This window comes from Ambystoma mexicanum, chromosome 7q (assembly GCF_040938575.1).
Source record: "Ambystoma mexicanum isolate Mex_15411 chromosome 7q, UKY_AmexF1_1, whole genome shotgun sequence".
In the NCBI taxonomy this organism is placed as follows: domain Eukaryota; kingdom Metazoa; phylum Chordata; class Amphibia; order Caudata; family Ambystomatidae; genus Ambystoma; species Ambystoma mexicanum.
Window position 1 is genome coordinate 709,816,866 of NC_090941.1, and position 18,611 is coordinate 709,835,476.

Genomic DNA, 18,611 nt, shown 5'->3' on the forward strand with positions numbered 1-18,611 from the left:
CTAATAGATCAAGGTATTTGATAATGCATCTCTAATTAGCCTTTGCCTTTATAAAGTGCATTTTGAGGGGTGCTTCAGTTCCCACTGAATAGCATGGAAATGCATACGGCTACAGCAGTCAATTATTATATTTTGCCAAAAATGGAAGATTGATTTTTGAACAAAGACAAGTGGCAGCTTATGACTGACAACACGTCGTTCTTTTATGCTTTTCACCTCAGACATGATATGAATGGTCTTGTCTGAAAGTTTATTTGATATATATTGAAATTATATTTTTTTCGGGAAACAGTTCAAAGCAGTCATCTGTTGGACCCTCCAAGTGAATGTGAAATGATTTCATTGACCACAATTTTGCTAAAAGGCCTTTTGGGTGAGAGGAAAGATCAGAAAAAGAATTGTACGGTTTACAAGAAATGGGGGAAAGAACATTAACATAGCATATTTGGCACAGCTAGGACACGTGTATAGCGAAGCAGTGGGGCGGGGGTGGCATGTTGAGGGTCCAAAGAGAGCAGTGCACAGTCTCAAACGGGGTCAACACGTGGGTTCGTGGGATGGGGTCAGCACACAAGCTCAGAAAGCGGTATGTGTACTTGTGAGCTCCAGGAGGCAATGCACAGGCTCTGATGAAGACCAGTATAAGGGAACAGGTGGATGAAAACCCAGTTCAGAAGTATTAGTAAAAAGAAAAGAAATCTAAAATTTGGACTAACAGAAAGCCCTCTTCCAAGGCATGCATTTAGGTCATGACGTTGTTTTCAGGAGAAAAAGTGTCAGAGTCCTACTGGGCAAAATCGTTTGTCTCATGGGGAATGGAGGAGGCCCTTTTCAGTGAATGGGTGAGGGTAGCAAGCTCAGGGACCTAGGCTTACAGAGGCACAACCTGGACCCAAGGCACTGTTGAGAGGGTTCTTCAGAGACTGCTCTGGTGAGGGATTCTGGGAAGCCAACCTAAAGGTGCAACCAGTTTCACACTTAAATCTATGACCAAGCTCTCAATGATAGGGTGGCTGAGCAATGTGGCTTAGACTCAAGAGGAGGTAGGCTTAGTGTTGAAGTAGAGTTAACGTATGAAACAGGTACACACGGGTAAGTACAAAAATGTTCTATTTATCTGCACAAATGAACACACTACTGGTAAATCACCATCATATATATATATATATATATATCCCACAGTTTGGTAATTCAAAATTGTTACCGACCCCTTTAGTTTACAACACAGTCTACATGACCAAAAAGGATTCCTGATGCAGACTCCACCACATTTGGCTCGGTAAGGTAGCTCCTTGTAACTTAAGGGCTTCACACCCAATGCAAGTCGGACGAAATAGGTGTGCATAAAGCGAAATACATTACCCTGTGACTCTGACTTGCGACCACCACAGACCCCCACGAGACAATCTGTGGGGGTGACAATGCTCATTGCATGCTCATTGCATGCTTTGCTGTAGGAGGTTCAGACTGCAGGATCGAAGCTCCCATTAACGGTTAGAACCGGTTCAGGCAGACACCCAAGTCAGAGCAAAGACTGCTCAAATGTGTTCCCAGCAGCACATGAGAACCCCTCAAGAGCAGCTGGCAGGAGAGGGCATTACTGTCATCGAAGAGGATAGGATTGGCCAAAGCCAAGGAGCAGTGTGTTCCAACAGGCCCTTGAGAGACTGCAGCAGCAGGGTGGTGAGTACTCCAGTGTCCTGCTCTCCCTTCTTCCCAAATAGTTGGTGTAGCATACACTGCAAACTGTCGGTTTAAAAGCTTCTCCAAAAGATTGTCACTTCAAGGCTTTTAGAATGAGGCTCAGTACACACGGGCACCCCTCCGTGCTCCCAGTTACCCCCCACCCCACCCATGCATCACCAACTGACACCTACCAGTTCCTGTTTTTCTGCCTATGTGGTTGGATGTGGTAAGTTAAATTAAGCTACTTCTTCCTGTAGCTATTGTCATGCAGGAAGACTTAGCCATGCTGTCTTCATGCTGGTGGGCTCTTAACAAAGAGGGTCAACCGGGAGCAGGAGGAGCCTGAAGGATTGATGGAGGGAAGGGCTGAGTAGAACTAGCATTGCAGGGAGCCATTTCATCACCTACTGCGCCGGATGGCGATAGACTCCAAGCGTAGATAGATGTAGATGAAATCTGTTTGAAAACCTCTTACTAACGTCATCAGGGTAGATGCTGAGGTGTCGGAGCCGTGCTAACTACTTTCATGCCGGCACACTGCTTACCACTCCTCACCGGGCGAGTGAAACTGCAGCCACCATTCTCCTCTTACCGTGGCCACTTCGCGGCAGGCCCAGCACACAACTGGAACGAAAAATGGCGGAGGAGCAGAATACAAACTGCATGATTCGCCACCTTTGCACTTCTACCCTAATTTAAAAATTGTCAGATAAGTGCTTTTCTTGCCTATAAAGCATAGTTGCCATTAGAATCGCCATACATTTGCTAACTGCACATTCATGTTATTTATGTTCTGGTTTGGGGGCTTTAATGGGTTAGTATGCAATCAGCTGCTGAACAAAGTAGGTGTCCGATTGCAGCTAACCTTAGCCTCACGGGTGACATGATGTAGATGGATTTATGTACTCTTTATGTAGAAGTGAATGCACCTGAACACTACCTTCTTAAATCTCTCCCAACTCTGTGAATAAAGTGGGGAAACGTGAGATTGAAGTGGCACTTAATGGCCACCAGCGACCTTCTGGTGCACAAAGGCTGTTAAACATCTTTGTGGGTGCTGGTGGAGATTGGACGGTCTTAATCAATTAGGTGTAAAATGTTCTGAAAACAGGTGGCAAATGCTGGTTAGGTATGGACTGTCCATTTTGTTCACCCGTCAGTTTTTCGTTATACATCTCTCCAGGCTTCACCTTGTACTTCAATAGTGGCTACAGTTCATAGACCTGTTCCAATTTACCAGGCTGCATCTACGTCCAGCTACAGTGGAAGGAAATAAAATCTCCCTGCTGGAAAAGTGACTTGCGGTATGTGTAAGCACTTAAATCGCTTGCAAATGTCAAATACTCTGTTAGACAAACTCATTACTGAGGGTATTCAATCAGAAATATATTGATTTGTGTGTTTCAATGTACAATACTAAAATTCATTAATGATTTGGGACTTCTTTTTTTTTTAACACACCAATAGCCTAAAGGGGCTCTGTGTACTATACAACTACCTGTCTGTGGGAATGTTGAGGCCTAATGGATAGCAATGGGATAGTTGACTGTACCTCTGATGGCAGGGTGTTCCAGATTTTGGCTGCTTAAAAAGCAAACAAATGTTCACCTTTTAGAAGAGAGCAGGTGAACAACCCTTCTTGGGTTTCAAAGTAGGGAAAAAACGATTTCTTGCCACCACATTCACCTGCGATGACAAGGTCATAAGGGCATGTAGAGCCCTTTTTTTAAATGTTTTATACAAAGCCGGAGGGGTGAGATGACCTGAAGTACTCCTATTTTTTTCTCCCGAACAGTATAAGGTCAGTCTTTGAGCCATTCATCTGTAAATGATGTCTAATCCAGGATTAAACAGACCAGTCACGTTCTTGCAGTACTGTGAATTCCCCCTCAATTCCCATAATCTCATAGTAAATTTGCATGGATCTGATAGTATGGCAACAGAACTTGTACGATTTGTCTTCCATTAAAGGTAAGTTGGTCGGTACAATTTTGCAACTATGCCAAGTTCAAGTGAGACGGGGTTCAGTGGGAGAGGCATTTGGGAGCTCTTAACAGTAGCAATGATTGAAGGCTGAGTGGCATATTGTTTGTTTAAATGTTTGTCTCCTACCACAACCATTGTTTATGTGAGATGTCACTCTGATCTTGCATGCTTCCGCGCAGTAACCTCTGATTTGTTTCCTCCACAGGCCGAATATTCAGAATTGGTTGAAACGTTGTTATCAAGTCAGCAAGATCCGCTAATTTACCAGCGTTTAGCAGATGCCTTTCACAAGCTCACAGCAAGCAGCACTCCTCCCACGCTGGACCGTAAGCAGAAGATGGCCTTCCTAAAGAGTTTAGAAGAATTTATGGCAAACGTGGGCGGCCTCCTCTGTGTAAAATAAACCACGGACTATATTCCTAGATGAGACCCTTTCTACAAAGTGCACTGAAAGATGCTGAAAGCTGACTGAATTCTGTTCCTGGGTTGGGGGACCTCTTGGATATTGAGTGTTCTTCAATACGCTAACACAAGGTGGAATAGACTGTCAACTTGAAATCAGCCTCTACAACTTTGTTAACCACAATCTCACAATTGTGTGTTGTACGGAATGAATGGTATACAGACTTTTTAAGAGAGAAATTCCATACATGTGCAAATAGATGGGGCACAGTAAAACTATTCAGTGCCTTTTTCCTATTGGCTGAAACTATACACATATGGCTAGATTGTCTTCAAGAGTTGTTTTTGGTTACTGGAGAACTGGTTAGACTGAATGTGCGGTAGACACTTAAAAACTGTAAATGATGGAGCAATCTAAGCTATATTTTTCCTGCCTGAAGGCTACAAGTCCAGTCAAGTGAACACACCAAATGGTATTTTTTAACTTCTGTAGGCTATTTTTTACATCTGCCATGTGTTGCATGTATTGTGTAAAGCAGGTTACTACTTTTTGTTCTGCCTAAAGTTCAAAGGAAAAAAGGTGTATATTTTGGTTTCCTAAAATGAGCTTTAGGAATCGTCGCCGTTTCTTTGCCTTAATTAAAAAGAAGAAAGATATATAGTTTTGGTAAGCAATCCAAGGCAATTTTTGAAGCTTCACATGGGGATATTCATTGTTGGCCTCGAACTGGGGTGTCTCTGCAGCGCCTTTTTGTTGTCATATTTGTTATCTGGGAGTGTGGCTCATTTCAGTTTCCGGTATGGTTTTACTTTGTTTTTCTGAACACTTACAAATTCAGCACATATCTCTGTTGGACTGTTTGCTTGAGCAATAAGGTTTCATGGGGAGTTATTTGTGTAATACACGCACTATTTTTAAGTTTGGGCATTAGAGATCATTGTGCTAGCCTGCGCTGTTTGTTTTCAATGTAATTTTTAAATTTGTATAAAATGTACAGTATATTCACCATTTCAGTGCCGTGTGTAGCAGAAAAATTGCAACTCTGTGCCATCTTCAGCAGTTCATCTCAAGCCCAATAGTATCGCCCTGGAATTCCAAACTGCAGAATCTGCGGTTCGGTCCTGTGTACATGTTCTCAGTTCATGCATATAACGTTTAATTTTAAATTCCCTCAAGTGCCGTCACTTTCACTGCATTTCGTGAGTTTGGCCCACTGTTGCAGTAATTCTTGGCTGAAGTAGAGCCTTGTTTGAAAGACTTTCAAGTTTCAGCTAAAGCCCATTAAATGGATGTTGGCACACTGCGCTCAGGTAATGACAATAAAATACCTAAATTATATTTATAACACTTTCTACATCAACCGAGTTATCATGTACTGAATGGCCTGATGCTGCAGCAGTGAAACAAGCAAGTTACCATTGGGTGAATTTGCTGTTCCAAACTACTTCCATTTGGATACATTTTGAGGCAAATACTGCTGAGGTGCTTGTAAATGAAGTTGCCAAGACCCTGTGGATTTAGGTTTTTCCAGCTCCTTAAATGTAGACCATGGAATCCTTTGACTAAGGGATCGATAGTGCAAGACCCAGCTATGACACTGGTCAAGTTGGTGTCCTACCAAGAGTTCCGCTTTGAATGAAGATCGCACAGAACTTGCCATTCCCAGTATGAAGAGCTGTTGAGTACAGTAAGGTGTCTCCTATGCAGGTTCAATTGGCTAAAAACGTTGACCCATCCACTACAGTTTATTATCTCGTCTAAAATGACCTGCTCTACCTTTTTTCTGTTTTAGGGACTTTCCCTATCAAGCAATTGTTGAGTAGTTTATCAATTAACTTTTCAACTGCTTAATTTGTATGGTATGATACTAACTACATTACCAAGACTTTTATTCTAGGGGGATGATAGTGAAATGTCTTTTTTGTTCTTTTTAGAAAGATTGATTATATACTGTGTTCCTCTTGGGAACACCCACCTTGAATCTTAGAAAATTGCCTTTGTACACTGAAAGCTGCATACAGTGATGGCTGACGTGCTGGAATTCAGGGTGGCTTGAAAGAGATGGGTGTTGCTGGTCAGCTACTCCTGCCACAAAACTATCATTGAATTCAATTCTACCCGAATGTTCAGGACCACAGGGGTCACAATGTGAAGACATATCTGCTATTACAGGAGACGGTATACACATGTGACTTGCACAGCCTTGCACTGCCTGGACATTAGGGCAGAGTTTGAAACCCCACTGTGTTTGTTGCAAGCATGATGTTTAAGTGATAAATGCACGGAGCAACACATGTTTTGTTTTTAGCTGGTTGTATAGGTATGGGACCTAACGAGATCTACCAACATACATCTTGGAAAAAGTTACGTTGCTGTAGTTTGTATTTGTACTGCATTAGGTTGTACTGTACTCTTTAGTCATTTTTTAAAAAATGTTTCTTTGACGTTTATCATGGCCAGTACATACAGTGATGTGTGCGAGTGAGCATAAAAAAAGCATACATAAAGAACAACCAGCAATTATTTATTTGCCAACTGCAAGCTATTTTACAGAAGTTTAATTGTGTTCCTCAATTGCTCCCAATTTGTACATAGTAGAAACATTTTTGTATCGCTACAAGTGAAGCCAAATGGTCAGGTGATCCTAAAATATTGAATGTTGAAACTGTACGCAAAAAGACATAAATTGTGCAATACAGCACATGTGCATACGAGTGGAATTGACTCTAATTGTAAACAATGTATTATATACAGTGTAATAAATAATGGTCAATGGCTAGGCAGATTTGTTATAAAGAATGATACTTTTCACACGTGTTTTAATTTTGAATAAGGATGTAATTATTTAAGACGGTCTCCTAATTGTTTTTAAATTTCATAGTGGCATACACAAACAAAGCCAAGTTGTTTACAAGATCCCCAAACCAAATTTTTATAAATGCATGTTAGTGTATTGATTAGTGTAACAATTCACCATAATTACCTTTTTTCAAAGTTCTTGTTCGTTTATACATTTAAATGTATTTGGTCATTTTGATTGCAATCAAAGGGCTGTAGTTGTCTGCTTCTTACTTTTTATCTTTTTTTGCTTTGCATAGTGCATTTACTTTCTCTTTCGCAGTATTGGTACAGGGGAGTGTAGCAGACTGTTTTTAGCCAAAGATTTCGTGCATGTTACCTACTCTATAATGGACTTACAAGATAGATCACTGAATCAGAGGGGAGAGAACTGCTGTAAATGCAGGTCCAGTACTGTATGAGAAATTAGTAGAACGTGGCAGTCCTAAAAGTGTTGTTGCTTGTAGACCGAACCAGAAGCTGCTTCTCAAAGCTTTTAGAAAGAAAATCGCAGTTGGTTCAAAAACATATGCACCCATTGCTGACTTTGCTCTGTTCTGTTATCCCTTTCCACTTAGGACATTTGCACTCCCCTCTTTGGCATTGTATGCCAACCAGTGTGTGCCAAGTAAAAAAGTCTAAGTGTCATAGTTCGTCACAACTTCCTTAATTATGCATGCATCTTTAACCTAACAAAAAACTAAGTTTGGTTTACAGTAAAGGCTTCTTGCCTTTGGAGAACTGGTGTTGCTATCTCTGTAGCAGCCATCTGAGGTGGTCATGGGCAGTTCCTTACCACGTTGTCTGCAGCAGTTACAATGCAAAGGTAGAGGTGTGAATCCTGTGTTAGACCGCTGATTTGCAGAAAAACTCTTGATTCCAGTTAAGACTAATAATCACCCGTTTTTTTAAGAGACCTATTTTCCCAGACCTACATTCCTTTCAGAAATCTCTTGGTAACCAAAGCCACATGTTTGGAAAATCCTAAATATCTGTAATCTGAGGACTTTTCTTTAGACCATAACCACTTAGTACCAGAGGGTTCCTAAACTAGTGGTCCTCAATTCTTTATAAGCCACCACTTAGAAATCGCCAGATTCAAGCACCCTCTGATACCTGATTCACAGCAAGTCCGATGTTAAATGTCACCCAAGGAACCCACAAACTTGGAGAAGTTTGTAGTACGCCTGATCCATATAATTTCAAATCCCCGCCTCTCAATTCTGAAGAAGGGCTGTACATTTCATTGAACAACATACTCAAACTTTAAGGTTCTATAGTTTAAACATTCAACAGTTGACTTATGCCCACTGTGCCTTCATTGCTACCTTCAGCAGGATCACATTGGCTGGCAGATCACAGGTGCATTGCGACGTTTATAACTTTCACATCAAGCCCTTTATAAAGTGAAACATTTCTTTGTGCCTGAAGGAGACATAGAGGTGATTGCATATTAATGGATGTTCTTGTTAATTGAGCCACAGCCATGTCTTATGTTTAGTAGGTGCATTTATTTGAATGACTGCACTTGCTTACAAATGCACAATAAATAAAATTAAATGTGAATCCAGATGGAGAAAAAGGCATTTGCTTTATATTCGAAACCTGTTTTCTTGATTTCAGTCTGCGCTTTAGCAGTGTAAGCTCCTATCTCACAGCACTGTTCACTACTTACTCAATGCTGGCTTGTTTGTCTGTTCAATCATTCAAAGGTCTGCCCCCCTACCAAGCAAATTTTTTTAAAAATCCACTACTACACATAAAACGCAGATTCTTTTTAAAGTTGAGGATTTATCATGTGCATGCCAGAACTTTAAAATGTCAGCATGACATGGTAAATGGATTGCAGGTTCTAGCTGCTTTCGGTGAAAGAACCATGCTTTTCCTGGGAGTGCCTACTTTCTCACTATCGGTGCACACATTATTCAGCGCTCCTAGATAGCTCTGTTAAAAGAAAATGCAGTATTACTGAAACTGCTCACATCCAGCCAGTATTACTGCAAAGACTTCAGACTCTTGCTGGCAAATGTTTAAAGTTAACACCACTTGGTGCTGTACAACCGGTGCCAGAGGAACTCCAAAGTCAAAGTTATTACTTTTTATTTTGTGCCTTAGACAGGCATAATGTCTTAAATATGTTTTAAACCTTTTCAGTGTCATAGAGTTCTTCACTCTCAGCTAATTAAAGAAAACCTCTGCACAGATGGAGGAATATTGGAACTATTCAGAGAATATACAGTGCATCTGTGGTTTGTTGTGAGGTTTCTGCATCGTTTACTAGACCCTGGCTTTAGGTCTGAATTGAAATGTGACCGTGTCCACAAATGTTTCTCGAGCCTAGTAGTGGTTTGTCCCTTCTCCATGGCACCTGTGTGTGCCTATGCAAGACTGGTATCTATTTAGGGCTGGTCTCTGGATTGTGGGGTTGATAAGCCTGCAGTTGGCTGTTAAACTTCTAGTCAGATTTTACAGATTCCACAATGAACTGTGTTGGATACCATCCAGGGATATGGATGCCTCTCCTCCGGAGAGGGTTCTTAAGATCCATGCTAGTCTATTTCCCCATCATAATGACAGTCGTGCAAATCATGTGTGTTGGCCCACATGCCAGGCTCAGGATGACTGATACAAAACCAGTACTCCAATCGGTGACATTTGGACATTACTCCTCATTGGCTTACTCTAGTGAATTTCAGATTGAAATCTCTCTGAAAGGGTTGCCACGTATGACAACTAAATACTTTTTTTCACAATTTTTCAAGACTTGGTGGTCGACACAACTTCAAAGATTCCTTTTTGTTTAGAAATGAGCATTTGATTTTGCATTGGCCCACCTTCTACCGTATTGTCCTTTGTGCTGTTAGTGCTGCATTGAAGCTAAGACAGTCGCTGCTGGCTGCACCACAAAACTGGCCAACTGGAACTCAAATCTCACCTCTCTATAGCTATTGATTAACTTCAATTCCTGGTTTATTAGACCTGGCCACTCTCTCACATTGACATAAAAAAACACATGTTAAGCTGGCAGTCTACCAGAGTGCTCAGTACAGCTAATAGTTGGGGTTTTGCCACAGGGTATTAAGAGGTTCAACTGCCCAATTTACATGTGCAGTTGATGTTATGCCTTTCGCATGCTATGCTGCAGAACCTGGCCTCTGTTTCGCTCTGTTGAAGGAACATACAAGAACACTTGGTGCATTTCCTTTATTGCTTACAGAGGCAATAAAGCACAGTTTTGACAGATCGATGCATGTTCCCAGCCACCATCTCGTCTGCCCTCTACTGCCCCTGCAATCCCCCAAACAGAATCCTGCACAGAATAGGATGTTGATTTAGAGCTAGCCACAGTTACATGCAAAGCACTTAAGCCCAGAATTCAGGATTGAATCTTCTTACCCAGAAAGCTGCCTTTTTAGTTATCTCAGATTTGGAATCTGTGACCTCCAACCTCTCGCCACTTCACTTCTGAGGTATGCATCATTTTACAAAAATAAGGTGGTAGTGTCCTTCCTTTTTTAATAAGATTCTCAGATGAGCACAAGAATGCCCGGGCATCCAATTTGCTGTGGATAGTTTCAAGGATTTCATGCTTAATTGTGATTCATGCCAGCCCTCCAGAAGGGTTTTTGAATTTACTAGTAGAAACAATTAAACCTCTTGGGCCTGTAGGCAACATGTTCCCTACTAAGAAATATACAATGTTGTCACATAAGTCTTCCTGCCTTCCATGAACATTACTCTCTGGGTACCTAATTAATGCACTATGCCATCCTGTCCAATCTGTCAGCCTAATCTGGTTTATATGAGGTTTAATAGCACTGTCTGAACGGTAGTATATTACAAATGATGTCTTCTGCACCAGTCTCTTTCCCATTAGCAAACCTAGATGTATAGAGGTTTATAGGGTGCTCCCCATCTTCCAAACGCAATGAACTCTGTAGTGACTTCATATTTGACCTGCCCAATTTGCACTGCGGTGAAGATTAGGCATTCATTTAGGATTCTTGCATTGCACTGCTTTGATTTCAACAGCATTTGGAAACTGCTTCTCAGCCTTCATAACAATTACAGATTTATATGGTAGATGATGAATGGCAATCAGATGTATGCTACCAGAATTACCAAGGCAGCTTTTTGTTTAACAGCCACAGCTAAACCCAAACACAGTTCAGTGGTGTTGAAAAATGAACAGACCAGCCTCAGTTGGGTCAACTTGTAGTTTAGGTTGGGCAGGGGCTTTGTGAGTCAATGGCCCAACCCTACTGCAACTGGACATACCCAACCTTATTATGAACACTCTTGACTCTTTAAGAGAACATTGGTTAAAATTGCCCTTGCTGATTTGTGATTTGCTGTTTCCGTATGCCACATGCAAACCATCTTAATCACGATGTTCAACGTTGAATTAAATTACCCTCTCACAAGACTTTGCAACAACTCATGGAGCTCAGTTCACAAACGCTCCACTCAGAATGAATGAGAAGCCGTAGCAGGATTTCTATTTCAATCAGATGGGCCCTCACACCCAAAGACGAAGTAACATGTAAGGAGTTGCCAGTCTGTTTATTCTGACGGATCCCCTGGTGAAACACGTGTTGTATATGGAAAACCAGGTGTATGTGTTTTTTCAATGATCACCAAAACTGAGTCATCATCTCAGTCGCCTTCCAAACTTGCCACTAAATAGCTAGTGCTATTTATGTTTATGCACACAGTGTTTGCTAAGGTAGAGTACTTCAAAAAGAAACCTTGCCTTAGGCTAACATTGTGAAATCCATCACCACCCAGAACGTTCTTCTTGATTTAAACCATATGTTAGCGTTGTGGACGTTTCGTAATTGTTTACTTTGCGATTGACCAAAAATTCTATTGAGCTCTCATAACAATGGAAGCACAAATGTAGGCACTAGTGCCAGTGCCACAATGTGGCATTTTTAGCTATACATTTCAAATTGTACAGAAATGTGAGACTGCTTTTTCTTAGTAAAATACCAAGGATTAAAATGCATTTAATTTCTGCACTGCCGTTGTACCTCTAGGGATACCCTTTCATCATTTCATCTTAACTTTTCAGCAATAAAACGATCAGTAACCGGTTCAAGCTGAAAACCAGCCTTTTGTTTCAAGCTGTGTATGTAAAGTATTATTGAGAAATTCCTAGAACTGATTATGTATTTTTTTCATAAAAAGATCCAGAAAAGATGTGGGGACTGTTTTTCACTAAAGAATGTTGTTATATATTTTGTGTGTGCTGTCTTTTTGTTATCCAAATGCTGAAGACCATATCTCATTTTACTATATCCTTAAACTGCTGATGGTTGCAATGAAAAAAAAATGTTAGTGATGGAATGTATATTTAATAGAGTGCTTTATTCTTGATTCGCTGTTGAAAAGCAATGTTTGATGAACGGCTTCAAGGTTATATTTATGTATTAAACCATGTGACGGCCACAAAACATTTCCAGTAAGAAGGGTCGTTGTTGCGCCCCACTACAAGGAGAACACGCATGCCCAACTAAAGAATTCAGGAAGCACAAGCTGGACAGAATTACATTCCATTAAAATAATCCAGCTGCGCTTGCAGGAAACAAAAGGCACACAAAATAAAAACCGTCCTCAAACTCATAGGTACAATTCATTAAAGGCACTCCACATTGTGTCCAGGTAATAATTTTGTTTGATAGCATACACACCCCTCTTCGTTGAAGGTAATATTCACAAGGCCCAGAATCCAGCCTTCACAAGATGGTTTGGTGGGTGACTGCCAGTATTGCAGGTCATTACTTTGCCATGAGAGCCCTGTAACGCCACAGTCTGCAACTATCTTTGGCATTTCCAAATTCTGTGGGAGAACTTCAAGGAGGGCGAGTAGTTGTCCTGAGGTAGCTTGTTTCCAGTGATATGATCAATGCATGTTGGAACACCTTCTGCCTCACCACCCCCTAAAGTATGTAGGAGTAAACCCCCTCCCCCCAGTTTCTTTGTGGCATCAGCACCGGTTTGAGTCAAAAGATGGTCCTTTGTTTAATGTAGCACATATCAAGCCCTGATCAAGCCCTATTTCCATATTCTGCAAGTGGAAGCAGACCCTGCGCCGGCCAGGTGATCAAATTTTTGGTCCAACTTTTCAGACCAATAATCATTAAGTTTGTCCAGGCCCACATGTCACCCTTTCTTTTGTATCTACTTATACAGCGCTGATGCTGAAAGTGGGTATAGGTCCGACGGGAAGAATGGTAGGCAGTCTCCCCAGTGTAAAGTTGTGGACTGACAGCAGGATTCCACAGATGCTAGTTAAGGGTATGCAGTGGTTAAAACGGCCTGCCTTAGGTTGTGTGTGTGTGTGTATACATATACACACACACACCTTTATGATAAGGCTCGAGGGGTTGGCAGGTGGTATGGTGCAGGTAAGGGGGTGCTCCATAACCAAAAAGGGTAGGTCTACCATGGTCGCTCAAAATGAAAAATCTACAATGGCCCAACAATAGTTGCTTTAAACATTTACGTTCCCGGTTAAGATGTTACACCAATTTTACGTATTAAAATGGAAGTTTAAGCTACAGGAAATGAATGAAGGCAAAGGACGGTAGCTTTCCATCGAACTAGCCCTCTTTACCAAATGAAACGCTCTTCTTGGTGTCCTCAAATGCTGCATTATCCAATAGAAATGCAATAGCTTTCATCCACTCGTCTGTATGATTGCCCCAAGCACTCTTTTAGCCCAACCTGAGGAGGCCTACTTGATCACCCGAATTGGAAAATGTGGACAGAGCCAATTCTTCACTTTAAGGATTTCAATCGGGCAACACACAACTTGGTCTTGGCCTAGTATGCAGCGCACGACTGAAATGCTTATCTATATAGATTCAATATTGAGATGGTACACCACTCATATCGCACCCCCTTTTCAAATACCCCGGGTCATAATGGACCATGAACCAGGCTAGTTGGTAAAATACAATATTTATTTATTTATTTTAAAATTCAAAAGAAATCATACACTTTTTAATATGGAGCAGCAATCACCAATGCAGTGATAATTACAATGAGAATGTGAGCAATGCACTGGGTTTAACCTTCTAGTGGAACATATGCACAGCGGAAGAGGAGCAATTTACGATTTAGGAAAGCTAGCACCCAAGTTGCAATGTTCCCTCAACCCACAAATAATTCTGAGTGGATAAACAGAAGCAGCAGGTAATCAGGAAACGGAATCTAAATCTGACCTTCCGTCCCCAAATAAGAGGGGAAAAAACAGATTTTAAACCCCTTGCAATGTTATGACATGACACTCGGAAATTGACAAATAATGAATGTGTGTTAAAAACCTTGAAGCAAATATAATTCCTCACTAAAGCAACAATGCAAAAACACTAATAATCAGAAATAATGGATTACTAAGAGCATACAGTTCGAAAATGAGTGGAAAGTTAAAACATATTGCAGCAAAATGACACGTTGGAAACTTGCAATTTTTAATAAAAACTGGTGCAATACACTGATTTGGGCTGGGGGACAGAGGTTTATCCCATGGATATTCTAGAAGTGAAACTAGGTCTCTAGCTGATAAATTGGAGGAGTTTTACACAGGATATAAAAAGGTGTGCTTTGAATAAAATGAAGCCGTGAAATAGGAAAAGAAATCGGTTGTGACAAGAACAGTTTTACTTTAAACTAGAGCATTTAGGCTAGACCACCAAAGATGGACACAGTAAGATCCAGGGTTGATTCGCTATTTCAACCCTGTCAACCCAGCGTCCAACCCTTTTGAAAACCAGTCCGATCACTCAAAATAGGACTAATGGTTTAGGATTACACAACACAAAATTACTAAAGAGATGGTGCTAGCACTAAAAATCAAGGGCAGGGTTGCAAGAATGAGTGACAGTTTCAACAAGTTATAAGGATAGGATGAGTTGGAGAATGCAATAAGGACCAAATCCGGGTATACTATGGATTTCTATGGGGTGGTGATTTATACTTGCAGTCCACCTTTTAGTTTTGGGATTTTTGGACCGTCAATAGGTTCTGGTCACCACACGGTGGTGTGCTGGGCAGTTCTGGTCATCGGATGGCAGTGGACTGGAATGGCAATTCTGGCCACTGGATACTAAAGGTCAGCTGGATGGCAGCAAGCCAGGCTGGTTCAGGTCGTTTGCCAAAAGAATACCACAGTGTTCCCCTTTTTAATGGGAGATTAGTGGGTTTTCAGAATTGAGGCCTTGCTGGGAATAGGATCAGCACTGCTTGGGCTTTGTAGTGGGCCCTGGAGTATGGTCAGCAATGCCTTGGCCTTGTAATTGGGATCTGGAATCTAGATGATGAATGGAACAGGACGCCGACGCAGGAAAATCAGGAAGAGTGTCTAGAGTCTTGTCAGGAACTCTTATTTATTATGCATAGTGACATTATCAAAGTAGATGGCTGGGGCTGGCTTAATTAAACACACCTCTAACAACTGGATTGGACAAAGGTGATAGTCTCCACCTCACTCTCAGCTGGTTGGATTTACAGAAAATGTCAAATTTATGATGTGAGTTTTACAATGTCCAAAACCTCCCACAATTACTTTACTTTAAATCATTTTTGCCCTAAATGGCACCTTCATACAATGGAAACATCTAAACACTTACATAAGCAGGGTACATATTTTATGCAGCACATAGCAGTACAATCCTCCAGTTTGTGAGACCTTGTTTCGCCCTTCTACCAGTTTTTCGCACTTTTCAATGAGATTTATATTACTCAAAATCCTATAACTTTATACCTGGGTACGGATTATCATAAGAGATTTATGTACAAAAATGTGCATTAGCAACTTGGATGCTTTTCTTGTAATCCGCAATACCTTGCCATTTTTGTCCCCAAAGTGTCAGTGAATTCTACCATGTCTTAAAAGAAAACCCATATAATCACTTGTAAACGGCGAAATTGTTACATTTTTACGAAATTCTTGCTGCAAAGATAAAAGTCCTTAAAGTTTTTTTTATGAAATGGTCTCTGGAAGCAAATGGCAATCCTTTGTCACTGGACCATTTCTTTTCTCTCTTCAGTAGCCACCAACTGTCACTTCCGCCCTGTGTGGGGTGGGGGTTCCCAGTTTGATTTAAGGTTTTATGGACCCCTCCACTTCACAGGTTAGTGTCCCAGAACTTCTATTGTCCCAGCCTGGAGCACAGACGAATGTCTGACGAGCATGTGAACTTTCTTTGTCTTAGTCCATTCAAAGTTTTTTAAGCTAGCAATTATCACTTTAGTGTCCTGGAAGTTTATGGTGGCTCCCTTCCTTGGGGGGGAAGCTTTAACTCTGCAACCAAAATAACTTGTTTTTGACAGCTTGCAAAAACCCAGCCAAGGCGGTTTAAACCTTTATTTTCTGATATTTGGTCCTGAATTAAAAGAGGTCTGTGGAATAAAATAGCCCATGTATGTATTTTCACCAGCCACAAACCCCTTCACGCTGCTAGGTAATGGCAGGCTTTCCTTCAACAGTTTACTTTTTGAACAGGCATTTTTCTCCTTTAGTTTTGCAAAAGCCCATTTTTACACATGTGGTGAAAACTGTTAGGATTTCCTTTCAAATTTGATTTTTCCATCTGACTTCCCAATATTGCCTTGCAGCCATAGTTCTTTTCTTCTAGGCAGTAGTTTATTTGAAGCACAGATGCATTGAAACTGACATGGCTCAGATAGCTGTAGTCTCTTTTGAACTACTGAGCTTTGATACATGTGTAAAGAAATGAATGCCTTTTCCTGTGTGAGTAAAAGTGAAGCTCCTTGTTGATTTTTCTCAAAGTTGGTTTGACGGGGCCTGTCATTCAGAAATCATGCCTGGTTTTGCTGAAGCACTATGAGATATCCTGGGCATGGCAAGGCCTTATTGATCACAGGGATTTAAGAAAGCACAGATGGAATTAGCGTAAAAGCATTAAAGGTGAAAAAGTTTATTTTTCAATGTTTTTTTTTTTTTTAGCAAAGCAGTGCTGCCTTTTCACTTTCTTCCTTTTGTATATGTCAGAACACACTGGCATGCTCTTTCAGTGTGTCCCCTTGTTCCATCCTGCCCAATGTATGCTTGGCAAGAAGGTGCAGCCATCTTTTTGTTTCTGCAAAATGCCGTTTTGAGGCCATGGCGATCACAGGAGCCAGCGCAGCCATTTTGTTGTTTCTGCGCAAATGCAGCTTGGTGATGTGGGGAAAAATACTGTTGAGTGGGTCAATATATCCCACAACTTCCACATTAATCCAGTTAAGCATGTCATTGCTTTCTGCCTTTACACCTAGCCATGTGTTAAACCAGTGTAGTGAGAAAGTTCTGATATTTCTGCACTTCTGGCAACCCAAAACCTCCCCTGGCGACTGCTTCCTCCCTGACACATAAGGTGATTTTCACATAAGCCCTCCCTGCCCACAAAAGGTTGTAAAGCACTTTTCCATATTTCACGATTTGTTCAGTTTAAGGGGCAACGATAATCTGCTATAAATGTTCAAAAATACATGAAAGATAATTTTTTTTTTCCTCTTTATTTGCATTTGGTTCAATTACATAAAAACACTTTCATGTAAAAACCTTTACAAAATCTTAAAATCATACAATTCAATCAAATCCTATTAAGCTCTAATTCATTCTCGATATAATTACAAAAGCTTACTAGTTCATAAATTAATGGTTCGTGTGATCTTTGCATCATTCTACACCATAATATTTCGAGGCAATCATCAAATTCAGCATTTACAAATTTCATAAATTTTAGTGTCCTTATTTTTTTAAAATGCAGGCAATACAATATTAGATGTTTCAAAGTTTCATAAGGTTCATTACATTTGTTGAAACGACAACCCACATAGCCGTTTGATTCAATCACTTTCCAATACTTAATTCTCTCTCTTGTATGATAGAGCTTGAATCTAAAACAAATGTATGCCTTTTGAGTGCGTTTGCAAGGAAATAGCATAATATGTTCGTATCGAGGAATACGATGTTTCAAGTATGTTCCATATTCCTTGTACAAACTATAACTCTTCATTAGGTCAATAGTTACGCAACAACCCATTTCAAAAAGCTTTTTTTTAGCAAAACAAGGGCGATGTTGTACATCTTCAATAGTGATGTTAACATTATCCAAAATGTGTTGCATTTTTAATTGATAAATGGAAAGGGATTTAGGTAATTGGGCACCCAACGTTTTATTCATATCTATATACAATGAATTAGGAGGTGGATAATGGATCTTAACAAAGTTAGACAATTGTCTCCATTTCCATCGAGTTGAAAGAGAAACCAATCCTAATTCATGTCTAATGATAGCGTTGGGATCCGACATCGGTATAAACATTGCAGATTTCAAAATGGTGCCCTGTAGACTGTCCAGCATAATTGTCATATCACATAAGAAGACGTCTAGAGTATAGAGTATGACACTTTCAAGTTTGTGTCATAAATTCTATTAGCGGGGTTAAAGAAAATTTACAGTATTTTGTAAATATCTTTTTCATTTGGGATAGTAAGGGGCGTGTCTTGTTTTTAATGATTACAGACCATGAGTTAACAGAATTTATGGCTGATAAATTATACCCCAAATAGATAGCACTTTCGACACGACAAATTAGTGTTTCCAATATTTTCCATGTAAAATTGCCTCTTTTGGATTTTACTCCAAATCTCATAATGGCTGTTTTGGCAGGGTTGGGAGAT

General features: G+C 40.5%; 1 protein-coding gene across 1 annotated transcript in view; it reads left to right on the forward strand.

The window, feature by feature from the left end:
- The window catches only part of XPO4 (exportin 4), a 1,090,854-nt gene extending 1,078,701 nt beyond the window's left edge, over window positions 1-12,153 (forward strand). The window contains exon 23 of the mRNA XM_069640448.1: window positions 3,878-12,153. Within this exon, the coding sequence (XP_069496549.1) occupies window positions 3,878-4,075 (198 nt within the window). The 3' untranslated portion in view covers window positions 4,076-12,153. The remainder of the gene's footprint in view (window positions 1-3,877) is intronic.
- Window positions 12,154-18,611: the final 6,458 nt, after the last annotated feature.